The 15,765-nt window shown below is 45.4% G+C and overlaps 1 protein-coding gene across 4 annotated transcripts in view; it reads left to right on the forward strand.

The window, feature by feature from the left end:
- Positions 1-15,765, forward strand: part of PCSK6 (proprotein convertase subtilisin/kexin type 6) — a 118,971-nt gene that overhangs the window by 71,218 nt on the left and 31,988 nt on the right. For all 4 annotated transcript variants that reach the window (XM_081171097.1, XM_081171098.1, XM_081171100.1 and 1 more), the window contains 4 exons: positions 330-430; positions 4,020-4,123; positions 6,312-6,429; positions 14,104-14,292. In XM_081171097.1, the coding sequence (XP_081027223.1) occupies positions 330-430; positions 4,020-4,123; positions 6,312-6,429; positions 14,104-14,292 (512 nt within the window). The remainder of the gene's footprint in view (positions 1-329; positions 431-4,019; positions 4,124-6,311; positions 6,430-14,103; positions 14,293-15,765) is intronic.

Raw genomic sequence — 15,765 nt, forward strand, 5'->3', positions numbered from 1 at the left:
TGACAAATGGGTCGCTGCCCCAATAAGTTTTAGTCTGCCTTCAGCCAGCATCCCCCCAAGTGCCCACCTTCCTTTTTTCATCCAGTCCAGAGGATGGCACGGACTGTCAGCTTCACCCTCCTCCTTAGTCTCAGGGTTGCGCTTGTAGAACTCAAGCAGGGAGAAGGATGCAGGCAAACCTGGAATGATCCGGCCCTGCTTGACATTAGCTCTGGCGCCACCTGCTGTTGACCTCCCCACCTTCTGGCCTTCCAGTCCCAGTGGGCCTGAATGTGAACCGCTCTGTCACCTCCACTCCCTGCTAATAGCTGCACTGACTTCCTCCTTAGGTTACCACCGATCTGCGGAAACGTTGTACAGATGGACATACTGGCACCTCTGTGTCTGCCCCCATGGTGGCAGGGATCATCGCTCTGGCTCTGGAGGCCAAGTAAGAGCTCCGTTTGTTTCTCTTGCAGTTTGTAGATTTGTTGTTAAAAGCAAGAGGCTTCTCTGGGGAGCAGGACACAGGGGAGATGGAACATTTGAGGAAGGCAGCACAGCAAACCATTGGTTTTCAAGTGTGTTGCTTTCCATGAATTGCATATAATTGCTTTCTGAATTACAAGAGCATAAGAAGGAGCTGCAGATTGAGACTCTCGTAAGCCTGCCCTCCAGATGTTTCAAACTACAGCTCCCATCTGGGCAGTCTAGGGCCGATGACAGATGTAGCCCCAAACATCTGGAAGGTACCAGGGGAAGGTTCATTTGGTGCCTTAAGCAGAAATGAACTGTCTCTGATGCTCTGGGACAGCTGGAGCATGCCAAGCTGTCACTGATGAAGTTTGTCTGCAGCCTGGGTAGCTCAGTTGGTTAGAGCATGGTGCTGATAACGGCAAGGTTGCAGGTTCGATCCCCATATGGGACAGCTGCATATTCCTTCCTGCGTTGCAGGGGGTTGGACGAGATGAACCTCAGGGTCCCTTCCAACTTCACGATTCTATGATTTCGTTGGTTTATTTTATTTCACAAAATTCATATACTGCTTGATTGTAAGGGGCAAAAAACCCTCAAAGCAAGAAAGAACAAGGCGATGAATTCATCAGTAAAAACAATTTAAAACATCTTTTAAAAAAATGATTGAAATCAATGATAAGCTAAAAAAAACAAGATTACGACGTATGTCAACATTCTACGTGTCTGGATGGACTTGCCTAAATCGTGAACCTCCTCATTGAGCAACACACCTTCCCTGGATAGGCTTGTGTGGAACTCCTGAAAAGCACTGCCCTATCTTCCACTAAGGGGGCAGGCATCAGCTTCCATAACTTTGCTGCATCTTCAGTGCCACCAACCTGGATAGCTTTCAAAGTGTGTTAGAAAAAGCCCTTGGAAGATAAGGCTACCAGCAGCTCCTAGTCGTGATAGTGATATGCTCCCTACAGCATCAGTGTCTCTGGGTGTGCCTCTGAGTACCAGTTGCTAGGAGTCACTAGCAGGGAGAATGTTGTCGCACTCGGGTCCTGCTTGTGTTCTTCTGGTTGGCCACAGTGAGAACAGAATGCTGGACTCGATGGGCCTTCGGTCTGATCTGGCAGGGCTTTTCTTAAAACCTCTCTCCCTGGTTTCTCTTGCATAGCAATAGACTTTTTTCCAGCTTTGTTTTATTTTTAGAATTAGGAGGGGTGGGGAAAATGAACCCCCGAGCTCAGACTGCTGACTACTTTTAATACTCCCATGCTGTGACTTTGGCTCTCGTCGCTAATATATTGTCGGCTGCTGTGAGCTCACAGCGGTCGAGACGGTTAATTTGTTACATTATTGTGACTGGGGATGTGGAAGTGTCTTGCCAGCACAAAGAGAGCTGGCAGCGGTGGCCTCGCTCCCCACGCCCTGCGTTTTGGGGTGGGTTGGCTCAATTCTTAAACACTTGTGTGAACGCAGTTTGAAAGGAGTGCAGTGTTCGTGACCAGTACATTGGAGAAGGTTAAGCCTGTAAATTTTGGAATTGTTTAGCTCTTGACATAAAATGCACCATTAAGTACCCGGGATCAGGCGCGTTAAGCGATGCTGAGTGCTGAGACGTTTCCTTTTTTATTGCCGGGGAGCAAATGAATTAACATTTTCCTGTTGCTAAATGCTTTGCTATAATTACAAATCTGTCTCTCCAGGTCAGGGAATGGGAAAAACTTTTCACTCAGAGAACTGCATAGGCAGTAGTGGAGCGACCCAGGGTCACAGGAATCCAAAGACCTATTGCTATTTCTGCAGCAGGGTCCCCGTCTCCAGTGTCCTAGAGCTGCCAAAGCATCATGAAAAAGGGAGCTTTTTCAGCCACTGGATGCTCCAAAGCTAAGAATTTAGGAACACTGAAAATACAAGGGGCTTCAATTTCAAGAGAATAGTGTACAAGTTCTTTTAAATACTTTGTGGAAAGCACAACTTAAGTCACCCCGGAAAAAGTTATGGGAGCACTCCGCATCATTTCCTATATGTGTGCACTGATAATAGTAGATCTGGTCAAAAGGCAACACAAAGACCTGCACTGATCATTGCAATGCATCTCCAATGATTATTGTATAGTTAACAGATTATTGTATAATCTTAGCAGGGGTGATAGGACTGATAGGGATAGTTCCAGAGGCTGTGTGAGAGCACAGGGTGGGGCCAGAGGCAAAAATGAGTGCAACGTTGGATGTGACTCTGACCTTTGAATGGAAGCTACATTCAAGCCTTGCAAATGCCAGAGGTTTCTATGCATGCATGCATACCTCTCTCTCCATCTAGGCAAGCAAGAGGCGTTGTCACAGCTGAAGGATGCATTTTGGGTTTCCGACCAAGCAAAAGCACTTGAGGAAGGCATGGAGCGGAGCGGTCCAAACTGTGTGTCATGACATGTTTGTGCGTGGGCTGCTGTGTGTTGGTGTCATGCGAACATTCCCCACGCTCCTCCCAGGGCTGGAAAGGGGTTAGTTTAACCTCTGGTTTGATAGTAAAACTGAATTGCTGTGTCACGAAATTACACATGTCTAAAAAGTGTGTCGCCGACATGAAACGTTTGGAAAGCTCTGGCATAGAGGGCTAGGTAGGAAAGAGGGGCTGTGGCCTAGAGAGTGTGTCCAGAGGGCCAGATATAGAACGGATATAGGGCCTAAGGTTCCCAGGCACTTTAAGGAACACCTGCTGGGCAAAAGCATCACAGGACCATGTGACAGCTTGTAACTGGAATTCTTCTAAATATTTTGGCTTATACACACATAAACACATTCTCAGAGGCAAATGTTTAGGGTAGCTAAACTACTTAAATCAAAAAGGTACATACCAAAATCTTCATACAAACTCCACTTATTTAGCTGGTATAAACAAGCACTTCCATTTTGAACCCATGACAATGGGGGGGGGGAGGATCGCTTGAGTTACTTATTAGAAACCTATTCTATTACTTTGATATTCCTCTATACCAGGGGTTGCCATCCTTTGTGGGTCACTGGACACATTTGGAATTTAGATCAAAGTATAGTGTGTGCCAGTCACAAAATGGTTGCCGGGGGCGTGGCACAACACAAAATGGCTGCCACATCCAGAACAGCAGAAAAGAGACTGGACCACAAAATGGGTATGGTCATGCCCCATCAGTAGGGAAAAGATACCTACACCGCTGCCAATGTACACAGAAGGAAGCTCTTTGCACCCCTTCTCTGTTCAGAACAGATGGGAGAGTGGGTGTGCAATCCTGAAGTTCTATGGGGCATATTTAAGGGGGTAAGTTCAGTGTAGGAGAGACTGAGCCTGTGCAAAAAGGAACTGAGTGGGAAGAGCAAAGAGTCTTTTGTGAAGTCTGCATTTTTGAGAGGATGTTTACTGAGACCGTTTCATGGGCACCGTAGGAGATACTGGCAGTGCTTGCTATATATACTGACTGATGTTAGAGAGTTTTCTGCTGTTGCCTTAGCCGTAGCCTAGCCATTTCAAAATCCTACCAACAGAACAAGAGAGATGTTGTCTTATCCTTGGCTTGTTCTTCCTTCCTTGACTTTTAGCCCTTTGCTGACCTGGCGAGATGTTCAGCACCTTCTCGTTAAAACATCTCGACCAGGACACCTCTTGGCCCCTGACTGGAAAACAAATGGAGCTGGACGTCGAGGTGAGTTAACATGCATGCTTGGGGGCTGGGTTTGGTTTCTGCATTGCTGAATGGAGGTGTGTCAGTCAACAATAGCTGCAGTCTATGGATCATCTTCAAGGAACAGCCCAATGTAGAGCACATTGCAGTAGTCTAAATGTGAAGAAAGCATTTATCCTGCACCTGCCTGTCCTGGCCATTTGAAACTAGCATTAAAAATGGCAAAAGTTCTTTCTCTGCTGTTGAAGCTCCATATTTCCAATGGTTAACAAGATCACCTACAAAGATCGCCTTGTGGGTCCCAAGTCTGTGTGCAACACATTCTCAGTTAGGTTCCTTCATCTGAATGCTCCAGCCATATCAGTTGCAGTCTATGTACACTCCTACTTTTTAGAGGAAAACCTCGCCACTAGGCGATAAACCTGTATGATTCTTCTGTTTCTTACTCTTAGCAATGCATCTCCCCACATGGCGCTTGTGGGATTAAGTTATAAATCCAAATCAATATCCACAGAGATTTCTGAGCTGGAGATCTCATGTATCCATTTCAAACAGCTCCTTCTATTACTTGCCCCACAGACCTGCCAAGAAAAATGATTATTGGTTGTTCAGAGGTCTGATAATCCCCTTAGAAGCCTTTTTTATCAATGGGTATTTGCGAGCTCCTGTCTGTTTCAGGAGACAAAATCCAAGCAGCGGTGACAGATGCAAAAGCAAATAGCATTTTGAGAAGGCTTAACTTCTACTGGATTGGAATAGTGATTCGATGTGGGAAATCCTGCCTTTTTCTGTTTTGTTTCATTTTGTTTTCTTAGTTGTGACAAAAAACTATTGCCAAGGTGCAAAACAAGCCTGTGTCAAAATTAAGTTCTACCTCTGGGATTTCCTTTCAGTGACTTTAAAGTAATCCTTACCGTAAGACTGTTGGTTACTTCTGAAACAAAATAATCTGTAGGTTCTACGTTATTTTTCCTCCCAGAAACTGTTTTTATTAGGGATGGGTATGTATGCAAAAGGAAGTACCTTTCAATTGTGTGTGTGTGAGAGAGAGAGGGAGAAAGAGAGAGAGAGAACCAGATAACAACACTAGTTTTCCTTTGCAGTTTTACAGTCAAACTGAAAATCCTCAGGTTTTATCACAGATACTGGTTAACTTCTTTAATATAAAATACATTACCAAAGTCTGATTTGGACACATGTTGCAGATGTGATTCCATTCCAGTCCTCACAGGTTAATAGGTGGGCTGAGTCATATATCAACTGTTGTGTCAGTTCAGTGGCCCAAATCATTTTATTTGTCTGGCCTGTAGGCAGAAGAGCTTGTATAAACATTTAAGATGGGCAAAGCAATGCAAACCTCATAGGAAGTTCACACACTCCACCTTGATTTGACATTAATTTCAACCACATAAAAAACATTGAAGAATCAATTATCAATCCCCCGCTTCAGATGGTTTCCAATGGTCTCTACGCATTACAGCACAGCTGAAACCTCAAAGTAATTATTGAGAAATGTGTAGGTTTTGAAGCCAGGAATGTAACAGCTAGAAAGCCTTTACAAACTTTTTCAAAATTAGCAAATGTGAAAACTGCACTTGCAGTCTTGCATTTGTGGAATTCCTTGCTCTGCACCTTGACTTTAGTTCTGATTCCTATGGTGTTTTGAGCATTGAAGCTGTTATGTTTTTAAATGTGTTGTAAGTCACTTGGAGACCTTTGGGTAACAAATGTCTAAAAAGTCTAAATAATAATAATAGTAGTAATTATAGGGCAATATGGGATATTAGAGACAAGTCTATGAGGCTGGCTTTATCTTTTGCATTTTGCCTCTGGATGCTAAGCATGAAGTTAGATATCTGGTTCTGTTCCCCATTTTTATTTTAAATGCTGTATTTATTTCTATCAACAATTTATATAACAATACTGTGGCTTCTATATCATGTATCCAAATCATTGATACAACTTTATTTAAAACTAAAGCAGGGGAGGGATCAGAATATCTAAGCTGATGGCACAAGAGGCGCAAAATACACAACGTTTTGTCGGTTTTGAATGGAGGAAAATTAAAGCTGTTCTTTTGTGAAAGCGTTGCACAAACACATGAACAAAGCCCACAAGGTGCTGGGGCAGGGGAACAGTTTTGAGAGGCTGTGAAAAATAAGGGTTTGTTTAATAAACCAGTGAATCTCTGAGACACCTGTCTTTTCAGTTAGCCATTTGTATGGATTCGGCCTGGTAGATGCAGAAGCGCTTGTTGTCGAGGCAAAGAAGTGGCGAACAGTCCCCGCTCAGCACATTTGTGTTGGGACCTCAAATAAGAAGCCTTGGTGAGTGTTTAAATGTGTGCATCAGAAGTGGCTCGTCTGGTGGGGTGGAAGCTATGCTGGCTTCCTGGTAAGTAGCACACTGTTGCTTACCTGTGGAAGGGGAAGAGGGGAAGGGAGGCAGTCAGCTCAGTGCAAACAAACTAGTGGAACCAATTTAGTATGCCCACTAGTGTGTTTGCACAGTGTCGACCTTGCCCTTTTGAAGCCATCCGAGTTGGTGGCAGTGTCTGCTTTCTGTGGGGTTTTGTTTCATAGTTCAATAATGTACTGCATGAAATAATTTCTTTACGTGTCCCAAATCTTCCAACATTCTGCTTTATTGCATGTCTATGAGTTCCAGTGCTATGAGAGAGGGGAGGAAAAAAAACTTTATCTACCCATTTTCTGCACACCATGCATAATATTATAAATTTCTATCATACCACCTCTTGCTCGCCTTCTCTCTAAACTAAAAAGTTCGAAATGCTGCAGTCTTTCCCCGTAGGGAGCACGCCACACTGCAACATTTTGTTGCAGGGCCCACTTGTCAGTAATAAATCTCTCTCACACACACAAAACAGGGTACGTTTTAGAATGGAAGTCCAATGAGTCTGAGAAACACTGGCAAGAGATGAAAAGCTAAATCACCCCTGCTGTGGTTTAACAGGCTTCCTTGTGTGCTTTGGCTCATTTGCAGTATTTATAATCACCCAGTCATGGAGTTGTCTGGAGTTTGTTAGTACAGTTTAATGTGTTTACTCCTTGTGAGGCTGCAATGACAGATCCATTCCTAGATCTCCTCCAGTATTTCTTCCCTTCACGCATTATGGGGTTTTGTTTTTTTTAACATTTCACCCCCCCCCCTTTTAAAAGTTTGTTTGCTGCTGGTATAACTTGGTGTGGGTTCCATGTTGACAACTGTTTCTAATTACTGAACTGCATAACCTTTTTCTGAACCTTGAGGATGACTGGAAGTTGGTTCAGTTTGGCCTTGATCCCTCTCTTTCCCCTTCCACCCATTTTGGGGTGGGGATAGGTTACAGCATAAAACACACACACACACACACACACACACGGAATTTATAAATATTGCCAAAAGGTTCCGATTTCTGTGATCCTGAGTGAGTGTTGCTTAAGTATACGTTCACAAGCTGTGGCAAGACTACAGAGCCAGTGTGATGTCATGGTTATGTCATAGCCCGTCCCAGTTAAGGAAGACATGTGTCTGATAATTAACACTTTATTGGCAAGAGAAACACTTTCAGCAGCTTCCATGGTGCTCTGGATACACATGCACACATGCTTCTAGTCTCTAGGTAGCTGGCCACAGGTCTTGGCCCCTTGGAGCAGTTGCAGCAACAGTGGGACCCCTCTCCTCCTCTGGGTTAGGTACCCTCCTCTGACAGCTTGCCTGCCCACAACCTGAGGCTTCTCCTGCACAGAAGTCATCACTGCTGCTTAATGATAACAACAACAACAACAAACAACAACAACAACATATGCCGCCCATCTTACTGAGTTGCCTCAGCCACTCAACAAAAAATAGTAAAAACATAACATCAAACACTAAAAACTTCCCTGAACAGGGCTGCCTTCAGGTGTCTTTTAAAAATCACAGAGCTGTTTATCTGCTTGACATCTTCTGGGAGGGAGGGCACAACTACCAAAAAGGCCTGGTTCCTCTTCAAGCCCCTCCTGGTTCTAGGAGACATTGGGGTGGAGGAAGTGAGGAATCTACTGACCTGTCGCTCGTCCCTTTTACCTCCGCCTCAGACTGCCTTGACTCTCCCGCTCCCCTGGCTTCTGCCTTGTGGGTGGCATCACACCCCATAAATCACTGGTCCCCTCTCCTGGGTCACTCCCCTGATCCCCTGCCTCATCCACACTCTCTTCGGAGCCCTCCCCCCAATCTTTGAGAGGTTAGTGTTTCAGATGAAGAGTGGGAAGACCTGGCTTCAAATCCCACATCAGGTATGTAGCATACTAGGTGACTTTGGTCCAGTTACTGTCTACCTCACAAAGTTGTTGTGAGGATAAAATGAAGGGAAGACCCTGTAGGCTGCTGTGAAGAGAAATTAAAATGCAGTTAATTCAACCTCCAATAGGGGGAGGACCAATACCCATTTAATAATAATAATAGTTCATTAATAAAGCACCTAAAATTGTTTGGCACTGTATAAAAACTAAAACTAACACTGGCTCAGTCTACCGGTTATGGTCTAAAGCCAAAGTAGGGAACCTCTGGTTCTTCGGATGTTGTTGGACTACACCTCCCATCATCCCAAGGTAGGATGGCCGATGGTAAAAAATAATAATGATGATGGGATTTGTAGTCTAACAGCATCTAGTGGTAGAGGGACACAGTTTTTCCACCCTGATCTAAAGAAATACTGTTTATTAGAATCCTGCTGTTCTGCTCAGAGCATCCCAACCAATGTTTAAAGCATAGATACAATACACAACGAAATAAATGACAGAAAGTTGCATGTTGATAAATACAACTTTAAAAGTGGCCATCTCAGTCTAATAACAGCAAGCAAAATATAGTATAAATTAAAACAGCATTTTACACATTAGTGTTTGTAAACCTTATAACTGTGAATACATTAGCATCGCATTCATTTTTGTAAAACTTACAGTATGTGTACATATAACACACATTATCTCAGTGATCATTACAACAACCCTGTAAAGTAGGTCAGGGCTATTGTCTTTGTATCACAGATGGAGGGGAAAGGGAAGGCTGGGCTTGAGATAGTGGTTTGCTTGTGTGTGTGTGCAACTGGGTGTATATGTGTATATGTATATGACTTTGGCCCTGCCCACATTTGACGTTCATCCCACCCACCCTTGGTATGTGCCTCCTGGAAGGTTAACTGCATGGAGATGCAAGCCTTGGCTTGAAAGTTGTCCCCCACCCCTACAGTAACACATCTCCAGCTTGCCTTGTGTTGACTAAAGGCATCTGGAAACTGGTGTTTAACATTTGCTGGAATCTTACAGTCTGCAGCTGGTCAATGAGGATAACCTAATTTCCTATCCTCCTCCTCTCCATTTCTCCTACCCTGTGTCAGTATTTTCCCCTGTGGAGTGAGGTGATTGAGGACTTGGGTCTGAGGCTTAATTCAAGCTGATACTCTCCAGTGGAACTTGTAAAAAGAGGATGGAGTTTATAGCCCAAGCAAGTAAAGGAAAAGGTAAAGGGAGCTCTGACCATTAGGTGCAGTCGTGGCCGACTCTGGGGTTGCGGCGCTCATCTCGCTTTATTGGCCGAGGGAGCTGGCGTACAGCTTCTGGGTCATGTGGCCAGCATGACTAAGCCGCTTCTGGCAAACTAGAGCAGCACATGGAAACGCCGTTTACCTTCCTGCCGGAGTGGTACCTATTATCTACTTGCACTTTGACATGCTTTCAAAATGCTAGGTTGGCAGGAGCAGGGACTGAGCAATGGGAGCTCACCCTGTTGGGGGATTTGAACCGCTGACCTTCTGATCGGCAAGTCCTAGACTCTGTGGTTTAACCCACAGCGCCACCCGCGTCCCAGCCCAGGCAAGTAGCTGCTCAATAAGAGGCTGTCTGATTGCCATGATGATGATCATTCATTCCATCTCTATACCACTTTCTATTTTAAGGAGGAGAAATCCCAAAGCGGTTTACAACACATTAAAACTTCAAATAAAACAATCCAGAATAAAACAAATTCAAGCATCAAAATATTTCAGATCCTTCTCTAAGTGACATTTTGCTTTCCCCACTCCTGGACCAGATCCCATTGACCCAGGTGTCTGATGAGCAGTCATATTGGATGGATAAGCGTCTAGAAGCATGTTGAGTTAGGCCACCAGGGCGACTCCAGGCAGGTGTGGAGATGCCTTCATTGCATCCTCAGCCATAAGAATGAATGTTTCCTTTCACAAAGACTGGAGCAGGAGGAAACGGTCTTTGGGCTAGGATCTGGGAGGACTCCATGCCACTTGTAGGTGGGGCCAAGGGCAAAACTGTGTGGAGCCATAGATGTGGAGCCATAGATACAGACAAATAAGAGGTTTCTGTGTACAGACGTCGTTCCATCCTCCATCTAGGCAAGGAAGAGGTGTTATCGCTGTTCCGGGAGACATTCCAGCCAGGAAAATGAAGTCAGTGAGAGTGCAGAGCAGGTTTGGTGAGGAGTGTAGCTCAGGGAGAATCCTGAGGGCCACACAGAGAGGCTTGCAATGGGGTATTCGGCCCCAAGATTCCCCACCCCACAGCAGGTTCACATAGAAAGAAGATTTTAGCTGAACTTTAGGAAGCATTCCTGATGGCACAAGTTGTTCAGCAGTGGACCAGACCACCTCAGAAGGTGGACTCTCTTTTGTTAGGGGACCGTGCAAGTCTCTGCTTAAAAACCTCTATCGGGAATCCTGTAGTAGCCGGCTCCCTGTATAGGCTGGGGGTTGGACTAGATGACATTGGAGAGACTCTTCCAACTTGATTATTTTAAGCATTACGAGCCAGACAGAATTCACTTTGTATGACATCCTAATGGTGAAGTACCGGTATATTGTTTTCCTGAGACTCCCTGAGGATAGATTCCATTATATTCATGGGGAATCTAGGTATTGTAGTGGCTAAATAGTAAGATGGATACATCAGGCAGAAGAGGTAGCTGTGTCGCTATGTCCCTCTCAAACACTTTTGTCTGGCTCTAGCAATTTGTTTTATTTATTTAAAAATCCTCTCCTCCCTTCCCCTCAAAGTTGTGATCTTGAGGTAACAGCAAGTCATAAGAACGGCAGGCATATAGTAGTAAGTTTGCCTGTAAAAGGAAGAGAAAATCTAAAGATGTTAAAATGCTGTTCAGTGAAGTATTAAGAGCAAATATAATGGGCTGTCAAAATAAAAATGTCTTAATCTGCTCTCAGAACAATGTAAGTATTACTGTTGCCCGCTTATCTTTGGTAAGGGTATTTCATGAATGAAGTGCCACCACTGAGAAGACCCTGTCTGTTTGCCACACCCTTAATCTCTCCCAATGCAGGCACTCAGAAGAGGGTCTCTGGAGCAGAACTTAATTTTCGGGGAGGCCCATTTGGGAGAAGACTGTTCTTTAGATGCTCTGGTTGACCAAAGCTGTTAGGTCTTTTAAAATTGGTTCCTTGAACTAAGCCCAGAAACTTACTAGAAGCCAGCACAGATCTTTTAAGATGGGTGATAAATATTCAGATACAGTGTGGGCATGGGAGTTGTGATCTACACACAGAGAAATCTTCATTGTTCAGATGTCCCCATTCCTTTTAGCAAATGAGTCAACCTGTATAGCAGGTTATCAAGATAATCTTTGATCCTCCAGATGCTATTGGACTCCAGTTCCCATCAGCCCTAGCCAGGATGGTCAATGGCCAGGACTGATAGGAGTTGTAGTTTGGCAACATTTGGAAGGCCACAGGTTCCCCATCCTTGCGTCACAGGCTTGTGCTTAAGCGCTCTGTTGTTCCAAAGGGAAGTCCATGCATTCAGGAACATATGGGGCTCCAGTTCTGGAGGTAAGCCCCGCTGACTTCAGTAGGAAATATTTCCACACAATTGACTGAGAATCTGGCTGAAAAACATTGCTTTCTTGGCCTTATGCGATTTGTCGGTGTTTGCGATCAGGACGCTAGAGCTGACGCTTGCTTAAACTGAAAGTCGGGAACATTTGGCCAAAACAGCTTCTTTAAATCAGTTCATGCTGCATGCAAATAATGTTTTGAAGTCCCCTTGTAAAAATCCTGTTCTCCCCGGGAAATGACATCACTGTTTATAGCTTTCATCGATTCTCCCTTTATGACTAAGGCGAAATAAAAGACCGGCGATGTAATCCCCACGAGTCTCTTCCACCATATGCTGAGAAGCGTCCCTAGAGCAAGTCTGGGGACTGGTGAGCAGCTTCCTCCCAATAAATTAGACATTAACAACATGCTCCAGACCCTGTGCTGGGAGTTGGTTCATTGCTGGTGGGCGGTGACTGTGTAGGAGAGACGATGGTCTCTGAAAGCATGAAATCCTCGGCTGAACGAGATCCAAGACTGCTGTCGAGATTGGCTTCTCGCTTCAAGAAGGCTGTTAAGAGCAGTTGTAGGCTGACCCGTTTTTTTCTTGTGAACTAAAGTGGCAGTTCCAAGAACCAAGTCGTCAGCATCCCCACCTGACTAAGGTAGCATTCCCAGGGGCAGGCCAACATACAACTTGGTCTCATGGCACCAAATGCACCCCCTTTGCTGTAGCTAAGCAGGTCATGGTCTGGTCTGTGCTTGGATGGGAGACCACCAGGGAACGCTGCCTATGTGACCTTGAGTTCCCTGATGGAAGAACAACAGGATATATATGCACTTACTAAATAAATATAAACACATTTTTAAAATCCTCTAGGCTGCAATACAAATTGTTATTGGAGCAGCATGTGGTGGAGTTTGGCTAACTACCAAAATGTGCTGGTCTCGTGGGTTACCTGAGAGGCGAGGTCCAAGTCCGGTCCGTGGTCAAAGGTGCAACGTGGAGGCAGTCCATAGTAGCTGAAGCTGGGTGCAGGGCAGGGAGTCGGGTGAAGTCAGGAACAGGCAAGCAAGCAAGCAAAGAGCCAGGGCAGGTCAGGAGCTCTGGCAGAAAAGCAGGACAGGGTTCAGGCAGGAACTATCAACCAACAATGTTGCTCCCACAACTTGGGACTGGGGCTGGCCGGCTTTTATCTGCCCTGAGCTATAGGGTGGCCCAATCCTCTGATGACTCGCCTCTCCTGGCCTGGAGGCGAGCACTCCTCCTGCGGGAACTTGGTTCCCTCCGCCTCTCTGCCCTGAGCCTCTGTAGCTCAGGAGAGGCTGGAGGGTTACCGGACCCAGAGACAACCTCTGCTTCTTCTGACGGGGCTGAGAGTGGAGCACCTGCAGGCAATGGGTCCTCCATCACCTCAGGAGCCAGAGCAGACTCAGCACCTGAGGACTCAGCACAGGTGAGGACCCTTCAGGCTCATTCCCCAGCCCAGCTCAGCTGGTTCTGGAGGCGGGGAATCCTGTGCAGGCTGGGATCCCTCAGGTTCAGCATCCAAGTCCGAATCCCATGCCATCACACAAAATGTCTAAAGTGTTCCACTTTGACTTAGGGCAAGGCTGGGGAACCTGGGGCCCTCCCTTCCACATGTTTTTGGACTCCAATGCCCATGAGCCCCATCCATCATTGCCGGTAACCAAGGATGATGGGAGTTGTAGTTCAGTGTGATTTGGCAAGCGAGAACAAGTTCAGCTCCAGCTCAGAACGAATGCTGCAGGCTTCCTTGGCCAACGAAGGAAGAAAGGAAAGCATGGTCTGGATATTATAGCTGTTTTTCCAACAGAGAATTGGGAGGTAGAAAGAGAAACTGGCGAACCACCAGAGCTGGGTGCCACCTCTCTAATGCGCCTCGCCATGTATAAAAGAGCTGGAAAAGATAATAGAAAGGGGCTGTCTAAATGAATGAAGGCTTGGAGCCCATTTCATAGGCTGGGGATGGGCAAGCTGTAGCCTTTCTAGATATTGTTGGACTCCTATGCCTATCAACCCCAGCTAGCATGGCCAGTAAGCAGGGATTATGGGCAATGCCATTCAGCAACATCTGGAGGGCCAAAGATTCCCCAGCCCTGATTCTGTCAGGATTCTGGACTGCTGACCTCTGAAGGCTTCCCTTTATTTCCCGTTCTCTAGGTTCATCCCCACCAACAAGACGGTGCGGACGGCAACTCTAACTAACGCCTGTGTGGACCACCCTGACCATCACGTAGCCTATCTGGAGCACGTCATTGTGCGGGTTTCTATTGCACACCCGCGCCGGGGAGACCTGCAGATAAACCTCACCTCTCCTTCTGGTACGAAGTCCCAGCTCCTGGCTAGAAGGTGAGCCATTACACAGATGCCCTCCTGAGAGTTTGTAGCCCAGCTGGACTGAGGTTCAAAAGGCATTCTGGGTCTGCTCCTCATGAATGCCAGTAGGTGGTACTGGGTGAGGACAGCTTGGATTTTGCAGGTGGGATTGCAACTCTACTAGGCCTGCCCATTCATAAGCCTATTTTGGCATTAAATGGTATGGGTTGTATTTAGTTGGGGGGGGGGTTCTGAGAGGAGACCCATTGAAATTAATGGACCTAAGTTAGTCCTGGCCATTAATTTCAATGGGTCTACTCTGAGTAAAAGTTGGTTGACTGCAACCCTATGTAAATAAATAATATAAAAGCCTTCCCAAATTACTCAAAAATTTAATAAATATATTATTATTACATTTATACCCCACTTTTCCACCAAGGAGCCCAGGGTGTTTCTCTCCCTCGCCATTTTGTTCTTCACCCAGTGAGCTTCATGGCTGAATGGGCATTTGAACTCTGGTCTCCCGTCATGCTAACCACTACACCACACTGTCTGCAGTTTTAAATTTTTTATGTTTTGATACTTTTTTCTTAATCTGCATTATGCACTGTATCCTGTTTCTGTATTGCATCTTTTATGCTGGTTTATCCTTTAGTGGTTTGCATTTTGTTGTCAAGTAGAGTTGTTTCAAGGTTAGAGATTGTGAGTTGGTTTCTGGGGGAGTTCCTCAAAAAGCGGGGTAGACATTTTGCTCTTTAAAAAATAAAGAACCAGGCAAAGGATTGAGAGGGAGGAGAGTAGAACGTGACCTGCCCCAGCAAGACTGCAAGCCCATGAGCTTCTAAAGCCCTATACGGCCTAGGACCCTCGTACCTACGGGACCGCCTCTCCTGGTATGCCCCACAGAGAAACCTACGGTCTGCAAATAATAACACCCTCAAGGTCCCAGGCCTCAGAGAGGTTAGGCTGGCCTCAACTAGAGCCAGGGCCTTCTCGGCTGCAGCTCCAACCTGGTGGAACGCTCTGTCACAAGAGACTAGGGCCCTGTGGGACCTGACATCCTTCCGCAGGGCCTGCAAGACAGAGTTGTTCCGCCAGGCCTTTGGTCAGGGCGCAGCCTGACTCCCTCCTCTGGCAACCTGCACAGAATTTTGTTTAATCGGTTGCCATCAATTTGATTTTAACTAATTTTTATAATGAAATATTTTTAGAATGTGTTATTATTTGATTGTTTATTTGACTGTTGTTAGCCGCCCTGAGCCCGGCTTGGCTGGGGAGGGCGGGATATAAATAAAATGTATTATTATTATTATTATTAAAAAAGACCTGGAGTGCGTGGGTTTATTTATTTCACTGAAAAGTATTTCTTAACGTTAAAAAATCCTAAGCAATGTGCGATGACACAAAACATAAAAACACAAAAACAATTTAATTACAGTGAAAATATTTTTTTAAAAAACCACACAAGTTCCAGTCTTATGCAGGAAAAGCCTGTGCAAAAACATA

Source organism: Podarcis bocagei (assembly GCF_964188305.1).
Source record: "Podarcis bocagei genome assembly, chromosome: 14".
Lineage (NCBI taxonomy): Eukaryota > Metazoa > Chordata > Lepidosauria > Squamata > Lacertidae > Podarcis > Podarcis bocagei.